Source organism: Sinocyclocheilus grahami, unplaced genomic scaffold (genome assembly GCF_001515645.1).
Source record: "Sinocyclocheilus grahami isolate Dianchi unplaced genomic scaffold, SAMN03320097.WGS_v1.1 scaffold684.1, whole genome shotgun sequence".
In the NCBI taxonomy this organism is placed as follows: Eukaryota; Metazoa; Chordata; class Actinopteri; order Cypriniformes; family Cyprinidae; genus Sinocyclocheilus; species Sinocyclocheilus grahami.
Genome location: NW_015505863.1, coordinates 153,504 through 181,486, shown reverse-complemented (window position 1 = coordinate 181,486; position 27,983 = coordinate 153,504). Strand labels below are relative to the sequence as shown.

The following is a 27,983-nucleotide window of genomic DNA, read 5'->3' as shown; positions in this document are numbered from 1 at the left end:
CTCCGATCAAGATAATGCAGCTGGTGATATGCAAGATCAGGGAGGAGGAGGCTTCGGTGACACTCCTCGCCCCAAACTGGCCGAACCAGCCTTGGTTCCCGGACCTGACAAAGCTGCTGGTGGCGCCACCCTGGCCGATCCCCATCAGGAAGCATCTGCAGTTTCAAACGAGCGGCTCTGTGTGGCACCCCAACCCCAATAAAGGAGTTATTGAGCCATCATGTGTGGCTGCTTCGGGGATATCAGAGGAGCTGACCGCCCTGCATTCTCGTGTACTTGATACGTTCTCGGAGGTGCGGGCGCCCTCCACGAGACATTTCTATGCTCTAAAATGGGGAGTGTTTGTGGTGCCGTGATGTTCATATCGACCCGGCTGCTTGCTCCGTGTTGGATGCTCTGCGTTTTCTACAGTACAGGCTTGATAGTGGATGTCTACCATCAACACTGGCCGCTATTGCCTCGTTTCGTTCCCCGCTGGACGGGCAATCGATAGGTAGGCACGCGCTGGTGGTGAGTGTTCTTAAGGGGACGAGGAGGTTGCATTCCCCGCGTCCGCCTTCAGTTTCGCCCTGGGACCTGGAGGTGGTGTTAAGAGCTCTTTCACAACCACCAGTCGAGCCTTTAGCATACATTGCTATGAAGGAGCTACCTCTCAAACTGCACTTCTTCTTGCCCTCGCTTTGGCTAAGCGCATAGGGGATTTACATGCGTTTTCTGTGGACAGCGATTGTATTCGCTTCAGACCCGGTGACTGCACTCTCTGGCCGAGACCGAGCTATGTGTCTAAATCACTATCTACCCCCTTCAGAGCGCAGAATGTTTCGCTGTCTGCCCTGTCTTCTGAGTCACCGACCTCGCGTGATGCGGACGCTCAGATTTCGGTGTGCCCCGTAAGGGCTTTGAGGATTTTCATTGACCGTTCGGCCAGCTTTCGGCAATCTGACCAGCTTTTCGTGTGCTACGGTGGTTGTGCAAAGGGCCTGGCTGTGTCAAAAAGGAGGCTTTCCCACTGGACTGTGGACGCTAACACGGCTGTTATACGAGCCAAGGTTTGGAATGTCCTTTGCACATTAGGGCCCACTCAACAAGAGCTATCACCTCCTCCTGGTCGTGGTCGAAAGGTATGTCTATTCAGGATATATGCTTTGCAGCCGGCTGGTCTTCTCAGAAGACACTCAGTCCTTAGCCTCCCAAGTGCTGCCAGTGAGTGACTGATTCATGTTTATGCTACCTCTATTCATTTGTGTTTGCTGCCTTGCACAGAAATTACTCTGCACAGCCCTATATGCTATTGTTGCTGTTGGCTGCCCTGTACTCAGTGCAACTCCTGCTATTCAATGTCTAATTCGATTGGTGTACCATCATCATCTTGTGTTATACTGCTACTTAACTCCATTATCTCTGTGCAGCCCCCCCCCCCCCTCCCCATATGGCGGTTGTTTTTTCTTCTGCTGCAGCCCCCCCCCCCCCTCACAATACTGTGGTTGTTGTTACTTCTGCCTGTTTCTCAGTGCAGCATACGTTATCACTGGCCAGATATGCAAATTTCGTATACCTGGGCTTTAGGCGCTCATTGGCTTGTCTCCACCTATCAGCTGCGAGCCCGCCTAGCAAGCGTCGCTATTGGTTGTGGGAATTGTGTGTTCTATCTTCGCCGAGTATGTGACTTGTACAGGCTGCTCGTAGACTCTCTCACGGCGGGATTGAATATCGTTCCCATAACGGAGTAATGTCTCCGTGATGTCTCGTGAAAGCTCGAGAGGGAACGTCTCCGGTTTACTATTCTCGGTTCCCTGAGAGCGGGAACGAGACATCACAGAGGTCGCCGTGTTTGCTGCTCGACCAGCTAAGCGGCGTTCAGTATCAGATTCTGACGTAATTGTCGCGTGCACCGCATTTTATACTGCCTCTCGAGCATGTCAGTATTTGCATGCGATTTGCATACTTAACGACAATTGGCCAGTCATTTGGACTGGCGTGAACCAATAGGACTTCAGGAAAGGTTGGAGATCCGGAGAAATGTCTCCGTGATGTCTCGTTCCCGCTCTCAGGGAACCGAGGTTACGATAGTAACCGGAGACGATCATTACACATGCCATTACTTGGAAGTATGCCTGAAACCAGTTTCTTTAGTCATACACAAAAATGTTACTCAACTGACTATTGTGTTTCACACGAGTTAAACTCTATAAAGCAGTATTTGATACATGAATTCCTAAAATATCACAATTTAAAAAAATTAAATATCATCTTAAGACATATTATTGGAAGACTTTTGTTTGCTGTTTTGTTTCAAAGGTTCAACAAACTGATCCATTTCAAAACACGAAATTTTCAGAGTACTATTTCATGTCAGTATTTTAGTGATGGGAAGTTCGGATCATTTTACCGACTCGGACCTTTGAGTCTCGTTCAGCAAAATTAACGAATCTTTTTTCGAGTCATTTCTTTCATTTTAACAAAATATAATTAAAATGTTACGTGTTACTTCCCTAATATGTCTACTACTTACGCAAACGTTGATTACACTACAAACAATACAAAACTGCTATAAGAAACAGAAAAAATTAATTCATTCTTTACCTGAGTCTCCAGTCTATGATTAGCTCACCACCTCTTATCTGACGAGTCTTCGGGTTTGGGCTTATGGGGCTGTCACGCGATGAACGAACGACTCGGAAAAACCCGAAGACTCCAACCAGGTGAACTACTTGACTAATTTCAGTACAGAATCTATAGGATGTTGCGCATGCGCGACTGAACGAATCATTCCCCGAGACGACTCGTTCTTCCCGAGTCACATTAAAGATTCGAATCGTTCAAGAACGACCCAACACTACAGTCTTTACAGGATTAACCAGATGTAGACACTGTGCATTGCTGTAGGTCTGAGAAACAACGAAGGCAATGCAATTTGCCATAAGGCTCCACTGAGGTTATTTTATTCACAAATATATCTCGATATTAGTGCTTCAGGTTGGCCAATATTAAAGCAGTTCAACATGACCTCAACACATTATCACCATGTGGTCAGTTCACCCCGATCAATTTTCTTTTCTTTCACAAAATCATGAAGTATAACATAAAATTCGGCGAAATCAGTTTGGATAATGCGTTTACTGTTTATCTAAACTAACGTTTGCTGCTCGACCAGCTAAGCGGCGTTCAGTATCAGATTCTGACGTAATTGTCGCGTGCACCGCATTTTATACTGCCTCTCGAGCATGTCAGTATTTGCATGCGATTTGCATACTTAACGACAATTGGCCAGTCATTTGGACTGGCGTGAACCAATAGGACTTCAGGAAAGGTTGGAGATCCGGAGAAATGTCTCCGTGATGTCTCGTTCCCGCTCTCAGGGAACCGAGGTTACGATAGTAACCGGAGACGATCATTACACATGCCATTACTTGGAAGTATGCCTGAAACCAGTTTCTTTAGTCATACACAAAAATGTTACTCAACTGACTATTGTGTTTCACACGAGTTAAACTCTATAAAGCAGTATTTGATACATGAATTCCTAAAATATCACAATTTAAAAAAATTAAATATCATCTTAAGACATATTATTGGAAGACTTTTGTTTGCTGTTTTGTTTCAAAGGTTCAACAAACTGATCCATTTCAAAACACGAAATTTTCAGAGTACTATTTCATGTCAGTATTTTAGTGATGGGAAGTTCGGATCATTTTACCGACTCGGACCTTTGAGTCTCGTTCAGCAAAATTAACGAATCTTTTTTCGAGTCATTTCTTTCATTTTAACAAAATATAATTAAAATGTTACGTGTTACTTCCCTAATATGTCTACTACTTACGCAAACGTTGATTACACTACAAACAATACAAAACTGCTATAAGAAACAGAAAAAATTAATTCATTCTTTACCTGAGTCTCCAGTCTATGATTAGCTCACCACCTCTTATCTGACGAGTCTTCGGGTTTGGGCTTATGGGGCTGTCACGCGATGAACGAACGACTCGGAAAAACCCGAAGACTCCAACCAGGTGAACTACTTGACTAATTTCAGTACAGAATCTATAGGATGTTGCGCATGCGCGACTGAACGAATCATTCCCCGAGACGACTCGTTCTTCCCGAGTCACATTAAAGATTCGAATCGTTCAAGAACGACCCAACACTACAGTCTTTACAGGATTAACCAGATGTAGACACTGTGCATTGCTGTAGGTCTGAGAAACAACGAAGGCAATGCAATTTGCCATAAGGCTCCACTGAGGTTATTTTATTCACAAATATATCTCGATATTAGTGCTTCAGGTTGGCCAATATTAAAGCAGTTCAACATGACCTCAACACATTATCACCATGTGGTCAGTTCACCCCGATCAATTTTCTTTTCTTTCACAAAATCATGAAGTATAACATAAAATTCGGCGAAATCAGTTTGGATAATGCGTTTACTGTTTATCTAAACTAACAGCTAACAACAAAAACACATCGCGCACCTACAAAAACAAAAGCTAGCTGGTTATATGTTAACGTTACTTACGTAAATTATAGAGTAGCGTTACACAATGACAAACCACACAGTTAGAAAACGGTATTTGAGAAGCAATACAATTGTGAATAATCTTATCTAAACCGTATTAATGTCAAATAATTTAAATGGCTGAGCGCTTTCGCTAACGGCTCAAACTTACCATTATAGTAGCGCGAGTCGTCCGCTGTCGCCATCTTTTAAGAAGGCTTTAACGCTACTTTAAATTTAAAATATAGGATTTCCAGTCGTCGTTTTCCTTTTTTTGTGTGTTTTTTAAATAAAACAAAATTAAGAGTAATCAAGATACATTCTTTGTAAACTTGCAAGATCGGAAGAGATCCTTTCTTGCCAGTGTTTTGTGCGAGAATAACGTCTCAAACACAGCTGCGCCACGGTCTTCTTCGAATGCCCAGTGGAGTGTTTTCGCGTCACATCACTATTGCCTCCTAGTGTTGGACAGCAAGAGAGTGATTACAACGGATAAGCATTTGCTGTAATGTCTGATTTATACATTTAATAAACAAAAAAGCATTTCAAAAACATATGAAGGAGAAGGAAAAGGAAAATTCGCACGTTCTGCCTTTCATAATAATTTAATGATATGTTCAAAATCTCTATGCAAAGAATATAGCAGATATATCAGTACATATTTGGTTAGAGTGGACAAATACACATGAACCACTAATATCATTTAATTAAATAAATATTAAAAATAAAAACACCATATCTTTCCATATTAGGATTAATATTCCATGTAGTATTGGAATAATATTGTATACAGTAGCAGTAATAATACTAATTATTATTATTTATATAATAATTATTATTATTTTTGCATTTTCGGCTTTTGAATAACTGAAACTGATTAAACAAATAATTTAATATCCCTAGAAGTTGAGTGGAGCTGTTTAGCCATGTTAAAGATTGTGAGAACATTGACACATTTACACACTTAGTTACACTTTACATGCAAAAACGATATTGTAACAGAACCACAGACCAGATTAAAGCATGGTTGGACTCTAGAGGTGACTTTTATGTCCTATAGTAAGTAATCAGCTAAAGGAGAACAATAGCAGCAGAGCAGGAAATTCTCTTTAGCTTCACGAGGTAAACTGCTTTCTAAATGCATCTGAAATACTCATTGCATTGCAAAAGGAATGTGTCAAATATGTTAGCTATGAGTCATCTAATGTGCTCTAATGTAACAGAATGCATGTGCGTTTATGGTCGCTCCAGAGTTTTGAGCTCAGAGCCTCATCCAGGGGCCATGCCTTTGTCTAAGGCTGGTCTCGCAGTCTGAGGACTGCGGTTGGGTAGTTTCTTCATCTTGAGTCCCATTTCCTATTCCTGCTGCCCTCTGCTCGTGATCTGGGTCCTCCTCACTCAAATTGGTCTCTGCAACATGAGGAGCCTCGAGGAAAACGGGACCTTCATCTATAGAGGAGTCCTGAGCTGTTGAAGAAAATATTAACCAGTGATCATTAAGAATGGACTTGTTCTATAAACTACATTGCAGTTTGGGGTCAGGAGTTTTTGTTTTTTTTAAAGAAATTAAAACATTAATTCAGCAAGGACACATTAAATTGATATCAGTGATATTTGATATCAATTGATATAGTGCCATTAAACATTTATAAGGTTAACAAAGATTTCTATTTCTAATAAATGCTCTTCTTTGAACTGTTTATTCATCAAAGAATCCTGAAAAACTGTATCACAAAAATATTAAGAAGCACGTCTCTTTTCAAAATTGATAATATTAAGAAATGTTTCTTGAGCATCAAATCAGCATATTCAAATGATTTCTGAAGGATCATGTGACACTGAAGACTGGAACAATGCCTGCTGAAAATTCAGCTTTGCCATCACAGGAATAAATTACATTTTGAAATATATTCAAACAGAAGTTTTTTTTTATATAACTGTAATAATATTTTACAATATTAATAATAAATTATATTTTAAAATACATTAAAATAGAAAAGGTCTTTTAAATTGTACAAATATTTCACAATATTACTGTTTTTACTGTATTTTTGATCGTCTTGGTGAACATCAATGACTTTTCATAAACATTTTAAAAATCTTACAGACCCCAAAGTGTTCTTATTCTATTCTTCTTATGTTTTAAGTTCATATTTTTACCAGCTTCATCCTCCTGCAGGTGATTCAGGTCCTCTGTCCCAATCGCACTAGGAGTGTCCAACTCACCTGCACAAACAAACATGATCTGTATGATTCTTCACTGACATTATCACTGCATTTATTGTGCATTTAATCTGTAATGTTCTGCCTGAGATTCCCTGGGTTCACCACTGGATGACACAATTTCAATGCTAGATCACTTCTCCTTTGTTAGAGACTTGTAGCACTCACACCTGTATTAAATCACTCCTAATAGCCAATCTTATTTAAAGGCCTCACTGCCAATTGTTCTTGTTCAGTCCTGATGTCTGCTTGAGCATGTTGCTACCAAGGAATTGTGATTAGAGATTTTCCTTCCAGTGGTAAGCACCAAGGATATTCACACCACAGACCTAGGTTCGATCCCCATCTGGATAATAACAATAATACAGAGATCTACTGCATCAGTTTAATACATTTCCAACTTGTCGCACCTTTGTTTCGACTGGTTTGTGCGGTTCGTTGTGGTGGATCTTCCAGTTCACCGTTATCTCCTCCATACTTCATGACTGGGGGACAGTGGAAGGATCGCATAGTGACTGATCTGTTTGGTTGAAATGATCATGTGTGAGTGATTGTGGCTTCTTACTAGGAGTGCTGGCGGATGAGTGCATACGTTTCCGTGCTTCTTCCCTCCTCTGCTGAAGACGCGTCGAGTCTCCCATCATCACCTATGTATGTAAACAGACGACATCCAATGGAAATGTGACAGCATGAAGGTTAAATGAATTAGGCAGACAGATGGTCTTACCTTCACTCTGACCTGCTCGGGGGGATAGAGCCCTCCCCAGATGAACTGCAAGTAACTGAAAAGCACAATGACACTGAGGAAGGTGAAGTTACTCGCCACCCCAACAATTGCAGACATCACAGGGAAATTATGCAGGAGGTATCTGTAGCAAAAGAGAAGAAAATTGCAGGATGGTCATGGGGAAGTCTTGAGCTGAAAGTGAGAAGCATCACTTGACGGAACATGAATAGTCAAATAAACCAATAAAACCAAACTAGGGATGCACGATATTATCGGACCAATATCGGAATCGATGTAAGCATCGGCCCGATATGAAAAATTATGCTGATATGTCTTGCCGATAAGAGAAATACATTAACTCACATGTGCTCAGGGTGTGCTAGCGATTAGAACATGTCAGCATTGTGGCTCATTCTTGAAGCAAAGTTTTGCCTGAATGATGATTAGATTCACGGTTTTGGATCGCTGCATTTAAACTGAGAATGCAGAGAAGGTCTACTTCTAATAAAATGAAAGCAAAATACACAAATAATATTTAGACTGTGTTTCTGATTAAATAAAGCAGTAGTTGATGCCATAAAATCACGAGTATGTTTTGATTTAAAGGTCAGAAACTATAGCTTTCATGAACAAAAATAAATAAATCACAAACAAACACTTAAATTAAATAATTTTATATATACTGATTTATTCATTGTGTAATATGTTACTTTTGTAACTAATTATGAGCTCTAAATGATTTTCAGAATATTTACAACTCTTCTGCTTTAGACCATTAAAAAAATTTAAACCTTAAAATAAAATGTTAAGGTTACCACTGCATCTTTCTGAAAAAAAATGCAGCGATTGAATATAGTTTATTTATAGTTATTTTCAAATCTTCAATGTACTGTCATTAGAACTTCAAATAACTTTTTTTTTATTGTTTATTTAATTATAACAAATAAGTTATTTTTAAAAACGAACCAAAATTAAAAATAATTTGCTTATAATTTCTGCACAGGAGAGATTTGGTGCTGTTTCCAAACAAAATAAATGTAATGGCATCGGCTATCGGCCAAAATGAGTAGAAAAATATCGGCATATAAGATATCGGCAAAATTCAATATCGTGCATCCCTAAACCAAACCATTGCAAATACCTAATGCCAGTGAAGAAGGCATGGATCCTGAGCTGGGCAGAATAAATCTGGACCTTGCGGGATTGAATCTCAATCACTGCACCAACGGCAGGCTGGTACTGTGGAGGACAGATCAATATAATGCATGATTTTTGTTAATACAAATTAGGGCTGGGTGATATAGCTAAAAAATTTATCAACGATATAATGTTTCATATCGTTCGGTATCGATAATTATTGACATTGTTTATAACCTTTTTTAAAACAAAGAGCAATAGAAAAAAACGTTTAAATTTAACCACTGTATTTTTAAATTAACCCAATTTATTGAGACAAACAACAAATATTTTTTTGTTTTAACAGTCAAACACAAAATAAAAATTAAACATATCTAATTTAATTTGATTAAATAGGTCTGAAGGAAACTTTTGGCTTGTCTCCCGAGGCCACAGGAGGGCGCAATGAGCAAAATAATGCAGCACATTAAATTGCCAACGCAAAGTAAATAACTGTCTATGAAAAAACGTGCAATACGTCCAAATTAATAATATAAATCAAACATAATTTCGTAAATTGCATAAACAATTATGAACAAAACAGCATCATCTATTTATGCATTGCTTATTACAAAGAGCCGAATCGCCCATCACGCAGATTGGATTTAAAAACATAAGAGACGCAGTGAAAAGGAAAAACCTCCACAAATTGACGTGTGTGGAGTGTTTTCTGAAAGTTTAAACTGTTTTAACTTTGCATGGCTTTCTATAAATTTCTTGTGTGATACGAGTGCAGCAGTCATATTTGTCCGTCTAAAAAATGTGCTGAATATGCGTTCTGTGTGAATGGCTTGGTTTCGGTTTTAACCCATTCAAGATCTTCTCCGCATTGAGCTTCTATATTTCTCTAATATTTTGAATGAATAACACAGCAACAGTCTTGTGGGCTAGACTAACAAAACATTCAAATGCAACAACATCACTTACATCATCATCACCGCATCTCGCGCTCCACTAATGACGCTCATCTAACATTTGATTGTACTATTTTTGCATTCAAATGCAAACGTTTATTTTAAATTCGACTAATATTCATTTTTTTATTCACAATCTCCTCATCACAGGCAGGCACAGCACTCAATTCAGCATGTGTTCGTGTTTGTGTGTGCAGTCTGCGTCACTCATAGCACGTACCTATATCATGCACTATATCGAACATTTTTTCTATCGTAATCGAAGAGGGTGTACCGTCGATAAATATCGATACCGTTTTATCGCCCAGGCCTAATACAAATTTTTGAAATTTATGATACCTAGATATGTACTCTTGACATGAATAATCTGAAAAATGCCAATGACATGTTTCAATGTCAAAGCTCACATTTTACAAACTTACAAGGTCGGATTTGAAATCTGGAAAGAGCTCCACCTCGATGAGCTGTTTCTGCTCAGACACACCTGTGAGCAAGAGGGGTGAGAACAGCAGCGTGCTCATGGTCTGCAGCAGATTAGAACGGTAGTGCAGCATTGTCTGATGGGGAAAAAAACAAGACACAAGTAAATATGAGGTAAACAGCCATTTACTGAAAGGTATTCTAATATAAAAGGTTGACTGTAGGTCCATAAACATCAAATGTGAATCCAAATCAGACTGAAGATGGACAACACATTCCACACTACCACAGACTTGAGTGCATCTGAAACCAAATAAAATTTGGGATTTTTGCAGAGTTTGTAAGATTTTGTTTGAAGAGACATTTCTTACGCTCACCAAGGCTGCACTTATTTAATCAAAATTACAGTAAAAACATTATAATGTGAAATATTATTAACATTTAAAATAACTTTTTTTCTATTTTAATATATTTAACAGAATATTTATTTATGTGATGGCAAAGCTGAATTTTCAACAGCTATTACTCCAGTCTTCAGTGTCACATGATCCTTCAGAAATCGTTCTAATATTCTGCTTGTATGCTCATAAAATGTTTCATGTTATCAAAATTGAAGTTAGTTTTTTTTATCTGCTTAATATATATATATATATTTTCAGGATTCTTCAATGAATGGAAAGCTCAGAAGAACAGCATTTATCTGTAATAGGAATTTTTCATTACAATGTAAAAGTCTTTACTGACACTTTTGAATAAGTTAATGAGACCTTGCTTAATAAAATTATTAATTTCTTTCAAAAATAATAATAATAATTTGGAACAGTAGTGTATACCAGCTAATTTCCCTATCTTTATATTTAGATTACGTTTGCCATCACCTAAAGCGCACTAAAAGTTAACACAAATAATGTAAAAACACAAATAAATGAATAATAATTGCTGTTAAATCTTTAGCAAATCTCAAAATGAATATCCATTTTCATACTCTACATTGTAATGTTGTGATGCCTAAGTTCACTTTTAGCACTTATCAGAACTTATCAGATTATTGATATAATTTAATATGATTTAAATTGCTGTTATGTTTATCAACAACTGTCTTCACGACCAAAACAACATAAACAACAATGAATTTTGAGGGAGCTGTCTGCACTCACTGAGCGGGACACCGACTGAACGACTGTCCCATCAGTGGTATAGCATGACATTTTGACCATGAACATGCCAAGCTGTTCATTAACAGGAGATTCAGGCATTTCCAGCTCCAGAGAGATCCTGTAGGCCTGACCAGACATCATCACCTACCAGAAACAGCCAAGCCAATACAATTAGCTGTACATATGAACGAAAATCCATTTTTAAACACATTGTGCATACATTAGTTATGCAATATACAAGTATTATAGTTTTATTATTTTATTATATGTTAGATAATGTTTACAGCAAAGCTTTAAAGGATATTCATTGCATGTATATTTAGCTAATGTCGAAAGAACCTGTAAAAACATGTCTATAATTTGTGTAATTCATTAGAATTTGATTAGAATTTGTCTACCTGGTCTCTTCCATTCTTCAAGACTGAGACGTTAGCCATGGGGAAAGAACAGAGGACTGAATCTGAAGCATCGCAATCTGTCCTGTAAGAGAAGAAACGGAGGGGAGAGGAATCAACCACAATGCAATGTGAACTCCAGTAATGCCTCCAACAGTATTTGTTCATTGGACCAAACTAATTAAGAACTCATTCATGCGCAAACAGGCCGTTGTAAAAAACAATACAGGGATGTTCCCAATCAGCCCTGACGTGTCTGTACCTGTAGAAGAAGTGTACTGGTGTGGAGAAGCTGACACTGGGCATGTAGGAATAGTAGAAGCTTCCATACAGGAAGATGGAGACCCACAGAAGAAGCACCAGGACACAGAACAGGATGGCAGCCCTTAGAAGCGTCCTGCGAGCTCTCAGCAGAGTCACCGCTGCCACATCCTGAAGCCAAAGCAGTAATGGCCCCATTGCTGCTCCCATAGCCAGCAATCCTTCTGTGTCACGTCCAGACGTGGATCCTCTGATGTCACGCTGCCTGCCCGTCAGCCCTCCCACTGCAGGCAAAGGGGTCTTTCCCTCTTTACTCATCCAAACCTCCTCATACGCTATCCAATAATATGTCCAGTCTGCATCACTACATCTAATAATTCTTGTAATCTATAGTCAGAATTGATGGTTTGAAAATACAGGGGGGTTAAAAGCTCAAAACAGAAATTTGACCAAAGTCACATTTGGATCTAGTTGTCATTAGACCTCGTTCTGTGACTATAGACATGCCAGTTTCTTATCTGACGATATGAATTTGCTTTTCCAGCTTTCTTCTGTTATTGTCAATGAAGTCACAGAGAGCCCTAAAAAAGCAATGAGAGAGAAAAAAAACAGAATTAAACATCAATTATATTATAATTGCAAAGAAACATTAAATAGCACATTTATACTTTTTTAAGACATGACCAAATGAATCATTTTTTAAACCTCTCAGAATACAAATCATATTGTACTGTGCACTGTAAAAAAAATACTATATTTGTAAAAAAAAAATATATACTATAAATTGCAATCTTTTTTTTGTTTATGCAAATTTTTATACTCATATATTCTTATATACTTTTAAATACATACAAACACACACACACACACTATATATATATATATATAGTGTGTGTGTGTGTGTGTGTCGTCCTCTGTGAAGCTATTTGTAAAAAAATATATATACTATAAATTGCAATCTTTTTTTTGTTTATGCAAATTTTTATACTCCTATATTCTTATATACTTTTAAATACATACAAACACACACACACACACACACGCATACATAATTTATATATATATATATTATATATATATATATATAGTGTGTGTGTGTGTGTGTGTCGTCCTCTGTGAAGCAGAAACTAATTCATTCATTGCTTGTAATTAATGCAGCATAATGTATTTTTGTACAGTCTGACACGAATTACAGCAAAACAATAATGCGGTAAAATATGAAAGAAAAAAACACCAGGACAAAAAGATGTGGTGTCATTTCAGCTTGTCCTTTACATACAATTGTACCTTTAAAACTCATTTTTAGTCCCTCTGAACTGGATATTAAGTGCTTTCCTGTCTCCATTCCGCAGTTTATCTTACACTGATGTCTTTATCAGTTAAGTACATTATATTGAAATATAAACCGCAAACTCACCTTCTTTAATTCGAACATACGCCATGAACAAATACATATTTATGCTTCAGAATACACGAATGAACAACCTCTTTCTCTTCCTTCCCTCTGACTGTTATGTGCTAGTAGTGACGCATAATTTATGCATTTCAGGGAAGAGCAATTGATCTCCAAATCATATTTAAACAAAAGCGAAAAATAATGTTTCTCACTTTCTTTCTATAGATCAGAGAAAAACAACTATCTGTTTAACTCAGTGTCGCCTCTGCTGGTGTGACAGAAACACATGTACGGCAACAGAAGAGGTACAAAATATACAGTTCGATGCGTTTGCGTGTCTGCATCGGTGCTGCCTATGTAGTGCAATTTATGTTATTCATTCATATTGTTTGCTTACAGGAAATCAGTTTTGATTTATATGGATGTATTTTTATCAAATACTTTAGCTTTTTAGCAAACAAACCTTTTTATTGCAAGAAAAGAAACATCACCACAATGAAATACAATAACATAAAGCAAAAAAGAAAGGGAAAAGAAAAAACAGAAGCAAGTAACAATGACACCTTAATCAGTAAAAAACAAACAAAAAAACAGTGAAACCTGTTATTCTTATTATCATATTAGAATTAATTAATTAATTTGTTTGTTTATTTTTTATTTACAATGTAACACAAAGAAATGAACAACAATATACAATAGCATGGCAACTGCGAGAAAAATAAAGAAATATATTTCAACCAAAAGTTTATATCACATTTTTAAAAAGCAGATAGACAACAACTTCCCAAAGAAGTTCTGCCAAAGAGATCAAACCTGATGGTAGAATAAATAAAGCAAAGTCTCTTCTTCAGCTTACACAGAATACACATAAGTTAGAGCAAATAGTCTATAAACAACAAGGGTCAATGGCGTGACAAATTTTTAAGAAATTCAAAAATACAATGAAATGAAATGAAATACAACAAAAATGAAATGAGATAATGAAATAGTCTAAAACCACAAATTCTTTGTTATATAAAGAGCATGTTCTTTCTACTTTGTTACACATTCAATTACACGTTTGTTAAAAATAGTATAAACATTTTGTATAAAATCTATAAAGTCGTCATAAATAAAACATTACATTTCTTCTTTTTATCATCTTGGACATCTTCATTGGTGAACCATGAATCAAGACCATGTTAAAACTTGCCGAGCACCATTAAGAACCAGTCCCCCTTTATTCTTTCTTTATATCCACCAAATGTTCCAGATAACAGTATTTTCATTTCTCAGGAGGAAACTAGGGGGCAGATTTGCAACAAAGTGAGTGTAACATGAGAATGAATGCAGTTGGAGGGTGGAGTGATGTAAAGATATGGGGGGGTTTAAGATCTTAACCAAGGTGGGAGAGACCACCGAGTCAAAATGGTGCCTCAGTACAAGACAAAGAGGCTGAGACTGCAGCAGTTCCCATGGTAACAGAGCAGTGAGCGGGAAGGCTCACTTATTCAGAAGCTTCAGCAACATCACCGGCAAGCAACACAAGAAATATTTCTTGCTATCAAATGTTTCAGTATCATTTTTGACAATATAAATCAGTTTTGTGAGATTTTAGTTTTTAACACACTGCTTTACATGAATACATTTCCCTCCCCCTTCATCCACCCCATGCTGCTGGAAAGATGGTATGAGCCAGCCCACAGAATAAATCAATCCTAATAGGGCCCCCGCCCTCTGGCTGGTACATTCCACTCACTGCAGAGGGGAGTGTTACGTATGTACCAAGAGACTGGTGTTCATTGTAGCAGAATTGCAGTGCACTGGACTGTACAGAACTGGGTAGCATCCCCACTGTCTATGAGGGTGCGGTCCGGCTGCACCGAAAGCAACAACACTGACAGATAGAGAGAGAGAGAGAGAAGGAATAAGAAAGAAGAGGAGGGAGAGATATCACCACAAGAGGAATACAGCAAGGGTAAGAAATAGAGTGAAAGGGAGAAAAGAGGGTAAAAAAGGCCCAGAATGACAAAAATAGACGAATACAGACCTGTGGTCTTTTTTATGCTTCTTGATCTCCATTCACTCCTATTTTCTTGTATACATCCTTTTAAATGTATTGCTTTCATTTCATTTAATTTCATTAATTTAAATTGATTGGATATTTTGTTTCTATATCACATTTTCATATTTTAGGGCCTCATGTTATCTGTTTGAGCAGCTGAGATTGTAATTTCTGTATCTGGCCTAGTTTTTTTTTTTGCTGTCTGCAACACGTGATTTCCTCATCTATAGATGCCTAAATGTTTACATTGAACCAGATTCCATTCAAAACGGCTGTTTTTCTTTTTTATTGCTCAGAATAATATGGTATATTCCATGTGGTGACTGGATCCCTGCAAGCACATCCTATGTGCAAAATGGGGCCGGCATGCCCCAATACGCTGCTGAAATCCTTTTCAAAATCATTACTCATAGACCATTTAGGTATATATATATATATATTTAGACGATTATGAATAGCTCTAAATCTGTTTATAGAAAGATTTCCGATGATCATCACCTGGAAATGAAGGGATTCAGGATGATGAAATGGGTTGCTATCCGATCATTGCAATCCAAGGTGAGGTTTTGGTTTTCTAGGGCAGCAGCTTTTAGCAAAGCAGTAGTAAATGATACCGAGGGAGGAAAGACAGGAAGTGAAGCAGAGGGTATGAGAGTCTTGGACCACAGGAAGATGCTTCCGTTAGAGACTGTGCACTATAAACAGAATCGGTAACAATTAATGATAAGGTTTCATTTGTTAACATTAGGTAACTACATTAGCAAACAATAACAATGAAAAATGCTTCTAAAGCATTTATAAATTTTAATGAATGTTAATTTCATAATTTACTAATATATAATTCATATTAAAAGATGTATCTGGGTGGGTGAGCTAACATGAACTAATAGTTGTGCTTTATTAAATAATGTCAACCAGGGTTAATAAATACTGTAACAAATGTTTTGTTCACTGTTAGTTAATCCATTAAAGAGCAGGTCATATGGTATTTTAAAGTGTCCTAATATTGTGTTGGAGTCCCCTACAACAGGTTTAAATGCATCTAAGATCAGAAAACATTGTAATTTTCTCAGAATATACATTTAATATTAGAATAAATTTTCAATGATTTCGAAACGATTCGTTCGAAGCAGTTCTGGGCTTAAAGGGTTAGTTCACCCAAAAATGAAAATTCTGTCATTAATTACTCACCCTCTGTGCGTCCACGACAGTATCATGACGCGAGCGTGTGTCGGCGCTGACCCAGATCCAGCGTAATGTCGTCATCACGCCGGATCTGGGTCAGCGCCGACACACGCTCGCGTCATGATACTGTCGTGGACGCACATCCACAACTGAAGCAGTAGAGACGAAAATGTGGAATAAAGTCGTTATTTTTGTTTTCTTTGCACAAAAAAGTATTCTCGTAGCTTCGTAACTTTACAGTTGAACCACTGATGTCACACGGACTACTTTGTCGATCATCTTGGTACTTTTCTGGACCTTGAACGTGGTAGTTACCTTGCTGTCTATGGGAGGGTCAGAGAGCCCTCAGATTTCATCAAAAATATCTTAAATTGTGTTCCGAAGATGAACGAAGGTCTTACGGGTTTGGAACAACACGAGGGTGAGTAATTAATGACAGAATTTAAATTTTTGGGTGAATTAACCCTTTAAGGTCTGTAAACTCCTCCCTTCCATAAGTCTACTCTGCTCTGATTGGTCAGCTGGCTAAGTCTGTTGTGATTGTTCTTTCCGTATACAATAAGTGTCGGAATGAAACGCCCTGAGGATTACTTGTAAACAAAGATGCTATACGCTTACAAAAATGGCATCAATATTACCTTATCAATCCGAGCCCAAGACCGAGGATGATTCCGATGCAGTCGCTCAACCGGAAACTCCATTGCAAGCACCACTTGATTAGGACGGTTTTCAGTGGTAAGTTTAAACTTTGTATGTGGTACTTTACATCTTTCGGCAATGATAACAAAACAAACTTGCTTTCACCACACAGAACACAGAGTCTTCGCGACCTGATGTAAACACACTAACTAGCGGAAGAAGTGTTTGTGGGCAGGTCAGAGTGTTTGTATTTCGCGGGCAGGCGGGGATTATGCAAATGTGTTACCATGTGACATATATAGGTAACAGGAAGAAGATTAGAAAATATGACAACTCGTTAAGGCGGTTCAGAATCGACTCTTTCTTTTGAGAGACAATATCTTTATTTATCATGCACTTTTTTGATTAACAACTTTGCACACTGTTTACATTGAAGGATAACTATGTTACAAACGGCAAAAATATATATTCTTCGAAAACCCATATGACCTGCTCTTTAACTGAAAGGACCTTATTGTAAAGTAGTATTCTCTATATTAATAGTGGTAGCATCATTTGATCAATTACACTCTTTTTTAAATTTTTTTTATTTGCATCTGGTTCCATAAAGCACATCTAACATCCATGGAACCTTTCTATTCCAAAAAAGGTTCTTGATAGTGGAAAAGGGTTCTTTAGATTATTAAAATGTTCTTCACATTGGTTCTTTTAAGAACTGTTCCCTGAAAGGTTCTTTTGGGAACCAAAAATGGTTCTTCTGTTGCATCACTGCAAAAACAGGCAGTGTAGGGCAGCGCAAATATACTTTTATTGGCTGGATTGTGATTATGAACTCCTTAATCAAGATGAGCAGATTCATTTTTGTATTTCAAGGGGATTTTGCATTGATGTCTGAGTAATTTTGTGTGTGTATGTGGTAGGATGAAAGGAGACACCCCTGTGAACAGCACCATGAGCGTCGGTCAGGCCAGGAAGCTGGTGGAACAGCTGAAGATTGAAGCCAGTTTTTGTCGAATCAAGGTGAGGGTTGCCATGCAAAATAACCAGAAAATGTGGCAAACAGGAATCAGATCAGTGGTAATCCTGCCTGCCTAAAATGACGTCTTATTATACCAGCCTGTACATAGCAGACTAATTTGTATAAGATGTGATCAAAGATCTGGAATCAGGTTAATAGGTATGACCTAATTCTACAATCCCCCCGGTAAAGTGTGTCCTACAAGTAGAATTTGAAGCATTCAACAGTCTCTAAGCATTGACCTCAACCTTTCATTTCACTCATACAATGTTCTATTTAATTAAAATGTTGTTTTAGCCAAGATATGAAGGTGCAGTTTATAAAGCAAGACACTACAGGCAAACAAACCCAGTGTTTTTCAGGTGCTGGTCAATTTTGAGATTATTTTGAGGCTATTTTGTATCCATCACTTGTCTTCATTTTAGACTAGTAGAAAGAAAACACTCAAAATACCCATTTAAGTGTTCATTTTATTACACTTTATTTATTTGTGTCTATAGATTTCAGTTGCAAGCCTGTTTTCTCAAAATGGGTTTTTTCTCATATGCATAAAAATCTCAGTAGCACTTACAAACACTCAACTTTATTTTTATTCAAATTCTGAAGGTATTTACAAAAGAGTTTGTTCATACAACGTTCACCTGATTTACTTTATTCCTAAATATATGGTGATTTGATAGTATTTTCTGATTTATGGAGTGATCCAAAATCCTCTCTGTAAAAACTCTCTTATGTCATCAAAACAAAACAAGAATTTTTGTTCAGACTTCTCTTCTAGAAATGTATACAAATTAGTGCATATTTAATTAGATAATGCCTTATTTGCATATTGGAACATAACATTTCAGAAAACTTGTAATACAAAACAATTATCTTAATGTACTTTAATTAATTAACTGGGGAAAGGTGATATCTATTTGTTATTTTTTTTTTTTACCAGTTTCACCTGCAGTGTCTTACCTTAAGAAAGAGACGATCAGCTTTGAATCAATAACTGTTTTAGTGCTTTTAATTTTCGGCACTGATAATCTACCTGAATTCGTAGGTGTCTAAGGCAGCGGCGGACTTGATGGCCTACTGTGATGCCCATGTATGTGAGGACCCTCTCATCACCCCTGTGCCCACTTCAGAAAACCCGTTCAGGGAGAAAAAGTTCTTCTGTGCTCTGCTCTGAACAGGACATCGGAAGGGCAGAATTAGTTCCATTTAGATGATAATGATTTGTGTACGCACATCACACAACACAACTCAACACTCAACGAGACACGACACAGCGAAATAAATCCCAAATTAAGCTTTAATAAATGCAAAGTGGTTTCTAAATTTCAGCAATTGACAGCACCAAATTGTCAAAATCATACTTGTGAGGATATTTTTATTCTCCTGTTTTTTGGGGGGGACCAAAATAACATCAAGATTGATGCAAATTGATTAGATGAAATCACACACTGATACACATATGCAAGCACAGTTTTTTAATCAAGCAAAAGGAAATAGGTGCGGGTCTGGATATTTCAATGATTTCAAATTTTATTATATTCAAGACATTCGTTATGTTCTTCACACATACACTCTTAAAAATAAAGGTGCTTCAAAAGGTTCTTCACAGCGATGCCATAGAACCATTCAGTCTTTAAAGAACCATCTCTTTCTTACCTTTTTGTAATCTGAAGAACCTTTTTTCACCACAAAGAACCTTTTGTGAAACAGAAAGGTTCTTCAGATGTTAAAGGTTCTTTATGGAACCCTTTAGACAAAAAGGTTCTTCTATGGCATCGTGAAGCACCTTTATTTTTTAAGAGTGTAGCATACTATGGTGATTTACAAATTCTGTATGTATATTTCGATTTTTTAAAAATGTTTTGTTTGAGGTGGCTATGTACGCTGGTAGACATTTCTGATTAACTGGTAGAACTAATGAAGTTATGCACTTGATAAGAGTAAAGTCTTGCGGTCCCGCCTCATTTCTTCGCGGTCAGCGCCACACAACAGCTGACACGCCATTCTCTATTCATTAAAACAAATAATAATAACCTAAGTAGCGAACACAACAGTATGAACAGTACACTTAAGCTAACGCGCAGCAGTAACATAGTTTATATCATACCTGAACACTATCATGGAGAAATGTCAATCTTGTTTTATTATATGTATTTGCATGTAATTTCTTGACTGTTATTGAGCATTAATAAAAAAAAAAAAAATCTGGTCCCGTGCCGATAGTTATGTGCGTGCAGCTAATCTAGTTTCTTTTTGTTTTCAGGACTGTTGACATAAACTGACAAAATGAGCAACGATACTGAAGTGGATATGAAAGATGTGGAGCTCAATGAGGTGGAGCAGGAGAAGCAGCCCATGACCGAGGGGGAAGCTGGAAATAATTATGCTATCTCGCCTGTATCCGAGAAGAATGGCATTGGATGGTTCCACAAAAAAGCAGCACTAGCAGTGCAGCACTATATACAAGCATTATTTTTTTTTAATTAAATGTATTTTTTGTTCACTTCTAGGTATCTCTGTTGTTTTGGACCTGACCCCTAACTATAAAGGCAAAGATCCCTGGTTTACTGATGCTGTCAGCACTGTGGTCAAACTTGAGGTATGACCTTGACTGTGAACAATAGATCTGGATAATTTCTTGACTGACTTAATCTACGTTGTCACTTGAACTTGATTTGTGCACTTGCGTTTTCAGAGTAATAATTGTGACTTTTGTGTTTGCAGTCTGCTCTGATGCATTGGCTAGGAGAAGGTGTAGATGGATTCCTCTTCTACGGTGTCGAGAAGGCTTCCACTGCAGCCCCATCCCTTTGGGAGGATGTTGAAGTCCTTATCCACAACCAGACGGAATCCGTGGAAAAAAAGAAAAGGTGAGCAATCGATAGTTGAACTTTTACTCTTAAATTTCATTAGTGGACTCGCACACTCTTTTGTGAGGTAAAGGTGGAGCAACTTTTACAAACTGAACTCCAGTCAAGGGGACACTAGTGGGCTGTTTCTTTGTTTGAGATTGTGTTGCCAACCAAACAGCTCCATATGGTGGTTTATATTAATTATATCAATACTTGTATTAAACTGACTTTTACTTACTGACTTTTTTTTCCTTCCAGGGTCTTGATTGGTGTTACGGAACATACCTCTCCTGATGATGTCATTGCTGTGTTGAACAAAACTGGTGTGGACCTGCTCCTCACTGATGCTTTAAGATCCACATCTGCTCTGGACGTTGCCCATACTGTTGATCGCTTGTATTCCACTTACGGTCAGACCAGACTGGCTTGGAACATAGGTGGGCGTATTGCTGGACACCTGGCTTCACTGGTGGGGTTCGCCAAAGTCAAGTTGAGTTACCTGCTGCTGCTCACTCTGCCAGGCACACCAGTGTTTAATTATGGGGATGAGATTGGACTGCAAGATGAGGTGTGTGAACTTAAGGTTTTTATCAAGAGAATTCCCACAGATCCAGGTGTTTTCCAAGAGCAGATCCTAAAACGTTATCCTTCCATTTAGGTGACCAAAAACCCGACCATGGTATGGGAAGACCCTCAAGAAAATCTGACAGTGGTAAGGAGCATATGCACACAGTGCTGAATCTCCAAAGTGACCCTATTCAATGTGACTAGCAGCTTTGGTTACATTTTCATGTTTTGCTTTACAGAGCAAGATGGATGAAATGACCACTTTCCGTAAGTTCTTCAAATCTGTGAGTGAAAAAAGGTCGAAAGAACGCTCTTTGCAGCACGGAGAATACTTGCCTTTGTTCAACTCTACCTCCGCCATGGCCTATGTGCGAAGCTGGGACCAGAATGAGCGCTACATTATTGCACTCAACTGGCACTCGGAAGAAACTGTCACTCTTCAGCTAAAGCATGCTGAGATTCCTGAACATGCTACAGTAGTGTTCAGTACTAGTGATGGTAAACAAGTTGATGAAGTGCTTAACCTTGCACAACTAGAGGTGAAGCCAGAACAGGGTATAATGCTGAAGTTCCCTTACACTCCCTGAAGACATTGTAAACTCTCAGTTAGTGCTAGGATGCTGATTTTACAAGTGTTTGTTTGGCCGTTCTGTTACACTATTAATCCTTTAGTACAAAAACACTGGCATATATCATCACATTGTACTGTTACATGCACTACATGACTACTAAACTGAACTTAAGTTGGTAGTTTTAGTTTATGCTGTTACTTGGACTACATTCCATTGAAGAAAAATTTGTTTTTATTTTTAACCTTATGTTTTAGTTTTTAATGTAGTGCAATTCTAAACCCAAAAAGTGTTCAAAACTTCAATGGCTGTTACTTATATGTAAGGGGGGATGTTGACAATAAATTAAATGGAGCAGTTCATCTTTGTTGTTTTTGTCATTGTATTTATTCAGGTGGGGTTCCCTCGTCTATTTTCATAAGTGTTGCCAGCATAATGAGATGTAACGGAGACCTGGCTGAATTATTAAAATCTACCGCCATAAAATGGAGCACCTCTCATTGTCTCCAGCATAGCATGATATCAGGTGTCTCTACTGATGACTTCTTTATTTAGAGCTATTCATTATGCATCTGGAGAGTTCAGTCTCACCTGGCTACTTGAACTCATTACAGATTTATGAACCCCTACTGAGATCGGCTCAGTGCCTAAGAGTAATGAGGGAAATTGTATCAAGTGTGTATGATGTCTGAAAGAACGGACCTAATCATCACAAGAAACAAAACTACAGTTTAGATCTAAAAGGAAGTAAAAAAAATATATACATATTTTAAACCTCTCTGATGAATGAGTTTCCTCTGTGTCCTCTACCTTTTTACAACTCAAACTTTTCTAGGTCAATTACTCATTTGGGACCACAAACCTGACCAAGAACCTCTACTTTTAGGCAATGCGCCATGGTCGCTTCTAACCTAAGGGCGTTGGAGTTAAACACTTTATTTCTCTAAACAACATATCCAAAATCAATGTATTGACCATAAAGACATAATTACAACAGCAGACTCTTTCTCTAACAAGCTGCCAAGTGTTGCATCTGCAGCACTATACGCACTAGTCATTTTCCTGTGTCTGTCTCTTTAAGAACTGCTCTCTTCGAGGACTCCCTGACGCATTGCAGGTGGCTGAAAACCAATCTAAAGACATTTCCTAGGTCAGCTGACGAGTACCATCAGACCTCTATATATAAACTCTCCGGACCGTCCATTCAAACCTGAAAGCCACCGTTCTATGCTATGGCTTTTGAAAAGAATAATCCAAAAATCGAAATTTACAGTCGATAAACAACGCCGTATAATATATCGGTTATATAAACGAAAACGGAACCGTTTCACTGCAATTTAGACTACTGAACATTTCGACTACGTGGCGGAGGAAGACCATAGTAACAGCTTTGTTGTCAAGGAGTGCGACGTCCCACTTTGGACCAAAGTACCAAGGCGCAGTGATATTGAAATTTGGGCGCACAGCAGCAGAAGATAGTGCTTGACAATCGCACGGGTGTAAAGCAAACGCTTGGGTTTTTGTTTATTTCCTGTACGTACAGACTAACGTAGTTCACACTAAAATACAATGGTAAGTTACTTTATTACTCTTTATCCTAATTGCTAAAGTGCAGCGTAGCTACAAAAATGGCTGAGCGTCCATGGCGAAGTGATAGGTGTGAATGGGCTACTGTTAGCCTAGCTCCTCGCGAGCTAACCGTCATTCTATTGAAAGCGCGCGAGCTAACGTCACATAAACGGGTTACACACAGTTTTCACATTGTAGAATAAACGGCTTTATCGCTTTCTGTGTGACTTTTTGCAGCGCATGCTCTAATCGCAAATGGGCGTGAGATGTTTACAGCATAAAATGCGCTATACTAGCACATCCTTGACTGATTCCGTTGCTAGCTCGCCTCATGTTGGCGTCAGTAGACAGCAGCTTGAAAAGCATCGACGATAGATGTAACGTTAGAGATCGCCCTCATTTACATTAGACAAAACCAGCGTCGTCCCTTGTGAAAAAATAGCTCTGGCCTTTTCTAATATATCTGATCGGTCACAACATGCTTGTAGTTCCTCACGGCATGCGCACTATTCCATTCAGCTGCTCTGTAAGTAAACCACATTATGGACCAATAAGACAACACGTATGTTAAAATGTGTTCAAATACAGCAGGATAGTCTGCCTTTAAAGCGTTTTGTAATAGTCTAATTCACAACGCCAGAGCTAGGCGTTGTGGTCATGAATTACATGATCTAACTTGTAAAACACAAGGTATCAGGTGTTAAACACGCAATAAATACAACTGAGCTATTGACTGATTTGAAAATATGCCAGTGCTATTAAAATAAATACTCTTTTCTTTTTGTGTCCTTCCTATAGGCTGATCAGCTAACAGAGGAGCAGATTGCTGGTATGCAAGATTAACCTTTGCTTCAAACCTTTATCTTAAACCAGCAATTCGATGATGTGCAATAAATGAAAACATTATTATTTTTTTTTCAGAATTCAAGGAGGCCTTCTCCTTATTTGACAAAGACGGTGATGGCACCATCACTACTAAAGAGTTGGGGACTGTCATGCGGTCTTTGGGCCAGAATCCTACAGAGGCAGAGCTTCAGGATATGATCAATGAAGTTGATGCTGATGGTGAGGAAGCCCTTCCACAAATAATGCCGTGTTACAATAGCTCTTCTCTTTTTCTAAATCTGTTGGCTTTTTTCGCCCTTCAGGCAATGGAACGATTGATTTCCCAGAGTTCCTTACAATGATGGCCAGGAAGATGAAGGACACGGATAGCGAGGAGGAGATCAGAGAAGCATTCAGAGTTTTTGATAAGGTATAGAAGTGTACTTTCTTATAAATGCTTCTTATTGAAGATATTTCTTTAGGGGAAAAAATGTGGAAAGAATGTTCATCTGTCTCAATGACTAATGCTTTACAGGATGGAAATGGCTATATCAGTGCAGCAGAGTTGCGTCATGTCATGACAAATCTGGGGGAGAAGCTTACAGACGAGGAAGTGGATGAGATGATCCGGGAGGCAGATATTGATGGTGATGGTCAGGTCAACTATGAAGGTATTTCCATATATTAATGTCATTAATGCATTTTTTAAAATATGTAAATGGATGTTTTGTCTGAATAAACGCCAAGCTTGTGTTTAAGAAGATTAAGAACAAACCAAACATTTCTTAAAGACACCAAGAAAGGCTTTAGTTGTAGTTTGTTCCCTGCAGAATAATTGTGAAATCAGTTTGTGAAGATTTGCACGTTGATCTCTTTAAAAAAAATTTCCCTTCTCTACAGAGTTTGTCCAGATGATGACAGCAAAGTAAAAACTGGAAACCAAAAGGAGCACAACAGACCAAACAGTGGGCAGCACTCTCACTGTCAACCTTCAACAAGCATTCACAACCCAATCTCTTACTCTCCATTTAGTTTTGCTCTCCTTCACTTTCCCTTATTTTGATCAGTCCTCTACTCTGCTTGGTTTTCCAACATGATCTCCTGTCAGCTTTTTTCCTACATTATCTGGTTTTCTTTGGAAGAAAATATTTACATGCACAACAAAGTTTAAACCTTGCATATATGATGGTGATGATAACAGCAGTGTAACACATGTATCAATATTTTAAAGATTGTGACATACTATATGGACAAGAGCAATGCATGCTTTATTTACGTTTGGCATGTTTGTGTTTTTTCTTTTCTTTTTTTCTTCCCAGCTTGCCTCTTTTTCTAACTTGCTAGTTCTCCTTTAACTGCATGTTTCTCATGCAACCTCTGCTCAGTGGTCTTAGAACTGTATGGTGAATAACCATTCATGGTTAATCAGGGGCTTTATATAACAAAATGGCTCAAACTTCCATGTCATAGGGTGATTGTTTTTGTAAGTGTAGATCTGTGTGTCTGAGTGAGTGCTTGTAGTTGGGTTTAAAGTGGAGCCACGAAGGACAGTTTACGTTTTGGTATAGGGCTTGTTCTTTAGAGACTGCATAACTAACGTGTAAGATAAAAAAAAAGAAAATTAGACAAACCTGCGTAGAATAATCCGGAAATGGTTAATTGGGGACCAATTATTTCAGTTAGTTAGTTTGCCCCTTTTTGTATTATTTGAGAGAAACATGGTGGAAAGGCTTGACCTTCTTTCCAACTTGCATTTCCTCACTAATTTCACTACCGCAAAGCAAATGCCACCTATTTGTTCTAGACTGGTGTAGAGAGGTTTAATGTTTGAGCTCTATTAGTGTGGAGTTTGTACTGAAGATGTTGAATAGTTTTCACCTTAGTCTTCAGTCTTACATTTTGATGCTGCACTCGATGTCCTATTCAGTGGACTATTTCTGTCTGGGGAAAAATATTACATTTAAGCTGTGTTGGTTCTTCCTGCAGGCTGTTCAATATATTTGTATACATCAAAAACACCTGCATTTTATGATCTTTTTAGGATCTTTTCTCATAGAAACAACAGCATGTTCTCCTCTTCCATGGTCCTGAAGTTGTGGTCCATGCACAGTGGCAATTGAGATGGTGCGAAATGCTTGTCATCCAGTTAGACTGTGTCCGCCATGTTGGTGCAGCAACTGCTGCCATGAAACCTGCGACTGCAGGCGCTTTGAATGAAATCCATTTTTTGTAACTGTATAGACCAAGGTTAAACACAATAGCGCTTAATGGTAGAATCACATACATTATGGTGGTAGTATTGCATCTTCTGCCCCAGTTCTTAATTTATTCTACTGTTGTTTTCTTTTTTTATGATCTTTATATGCCGGTTTTCTTTTCGTTCTGAGATCTGAGTTTACTGTCTGGTTCTTTTTTCCTCTCTCTTCTTCTGCCCATAAGGTAGTAAAAAATGAAAGGTTATGCATTCCATTGCATAACTCTGGTTTTCTTGCTAAATAAACGTCTTGGACCTCTGTTTCTAAATGACTTCTTTTTGTTCATAACACTGTTGCCTATATAACTGTAAACCTGCATGGGCTTATATTAAAAAATAGTGTAAGAGAGACAGAAAAGTGCATTTAATGTATATCTATTGTGTTTATTGCCATTTGTTTGCACAAGGCAATATTAGGTTTTATAATTTTGAATTGCATTTTTAGTTCAATTAAGAACCACAATGCTCACAGCATATCACATAAAAACACATTACGTAATGTATAAGGTCTGCACATATTAGAAACAAACCCGTTTAGAGATATTTTCTGAACTTCTGAAGTCCATTATCCGTTTGTAGTCTTATCCCGCCGTAAAACTACAACACCGAAGTGCTGCATGGTTTCCCCAAATGTCCAGTAGCGGTCCTGTACAGACGCAGAACGAGTGATTTACTGCTGATTTCAGCGGCAACCAATCACTTCAGTGACAAGTGAGACGTGGGCGGGGACGCCTGTCTCAGAGCATTCACCAATCGCCAATAGTTTAGCAGCATACAGATGGGTGGATTATCGATTCAAGAAAAATGTTGCAACGGGCCAGATAATAAAGAGAGTGTAAAGTGATTTGGGTCAGGACAAGCCAACTTCGACGATCTGAACACACACTACTGCGCACAGTTCAACATTTAACAGGAAACCTGGACCCATCGGCCACAGTATGACACACTGTCAGATGATGTAAATCAGCGAGTTCGGGCCAAGCGCATTTACCGTAGTTACTTCACTACGTATCCACGCTTGCGACGTACAATTGATATTCACTGAACTTACGCATCGAGGCTTTTACGTCTTCACGTTCCTTCAAGGAACAGGATTGGACACTAGAACGCAACTGCTGTGAGTCAAGAATAAGAAGGTAAGACTGCGTTCTCGCGTGTAACGCGTTCATCAGATCAGATGATACACGGTTTTTGAGGCTGCTGTCGTAATCTGTTATATTGCATGTATGATGTGCACAAGTTGCTGCCCTACTAAACATTAACTGCATGATGTGTAAACTTGATCACAAGTGCATTT

The 27,983-nt window shown here is 38.2% G+C and overlaps 5 protein-coding genes across 7 annotated transcripts in view; 3 read left to right on the top strand and 2 right to left on the bottom strand.

The window, feature by feature from the left end:
• LOC107559416 (nuclear RNA export factor 1-like) overlaps positions 1–4,952 on the bottom strand; it is a 23,006-nt gene extending 18,054 nt beyond the window's left edge. Inside the window, exon 1 of one of the 2 annotated variants that reach the window (XM_016243230.1) lies at positions 4,668–4,952. In XM_016243230.1, coding sequence (XP_016098716.1) covers positions 4,668–4,701 — 34 coding nt within the window. In that variant the 5' untranslated portion in view covers positions 4,702–4,952. The remainder of the gene's footprint in view (positions 1–4,667) is intronic. The other variant, XM_016243231.1, reaches the window with a different exon arrangement.
• Positions 4,953–5,352: 400 nt separating this feature from the next.
• On the bottom strand, positions 5,353–13,435 carry LOC107559414 (seipin-like). Of its 2 annotated transcripts, none has more exons than XM_016243229.1 (11): positions 13,377–13,435; positions 11,770–12,349; positions 11,511–11,592; positions 11,113–11,256; positions 9,958–10,092; positions 8,587–8,684; positions 7,446–7,587; positions 7,284–7,365; positions 7,129–7,203; positions 6,656–6,721; positions 5,353–5,962 (listed from the first exon to the last, which is right to left on the bottom strand). In XM_016243229.1, the coding sequence occupies exons 2-11, from the start codon at positions 12,084–12,086 to the stop codon at positions 5,757–5,759; spliced, it is 1,347 nt and encodes a 448-aa protein (XP_016098715.1). In that variant the 5' UTR covers positions 12,087–12,349; positions 13,377–13,435; the 3' UTR covers positions 5,353–5,756. The 2 variants fall into 2 exon arrangements, with proteins under 2 accessions (XP_016098715.1, XP_016098714.1); XM_016243228.1 differs by having other exon boundaries at positions 13,186–13,422.
• Positions 13,436–14,926: 1,491 nt separating this feature from the next.
• Positions 14,927–19,660, top strand: LOC107559409 (guanine nucleotide-binding protein G(I)/G(S)/G(O) subunit gamma-3-like). The gene is made up of 3 exons (XM_016243222.1): positions 14,927–15,121; positions 17,953–18,052; positions 19,096–19,660. The coding sequence occupies exons 2-3, from the start codon at positions 17,954–17,956 to the stop codon at positions 19,222–19,224; spliced, it is 228 nt and encodes a 75-aa protein (XP_016098708.1). The 5' UTR covers positions 14,927–15,121; position 17,953; the 3' UTR covers positions 19,225–19,660.
• A 676-nt stretch (positions 19,661–20,336) lies between these two features.
• LOC107559405 (4F2 cell-surface antigen heavy chain-like) lies at positions 20,337–22,400 on the top strand. The gene is made up of 6 exons (XM_016243217.1): positions 20,337–20,420; positions 20,497–20,649; positions 20,775–20,920; positions 21,161–21,470; positions 21,561–21,614; positions 21,709–22,400. The coding sequence occupies exons 1-6, from the start codon at positions 20,337–20,339 to the stop codon at positions 22,054–22,056; spliced, it is 1,095 nt and encodes a 364-aa protein (XP_016098703.1). The 3' UTR covers positions 22,057–22,400.
• An 850-nt stretch (positions 22,401–23,250) lies between these two features.
• On the top strand, positions 23,251–26,955 carry LOC107559413 (calmodulin). Its single transcript, XM_016243227.1, has 6 exons — positions 23,251–23,610; positions 24,406–24,436; positions 24,529–24,672; positions 24,756–24,862; positions 24,968–25,103; positions 25,333–26,955. Exons 1-6 carry the CDS (start codon positions 23,608–23,610, stop codon positions 25,359–25,361), a joined length of 450 nt encoding a protein of 149 aa, XP_016098713.1. The 5' UTR covers positions 23,251–23,607; the 3' UTR covers positions 25,362–26,955.
• Positions 26,956–27,983: the final 1,028 nt, after the last annotated feature.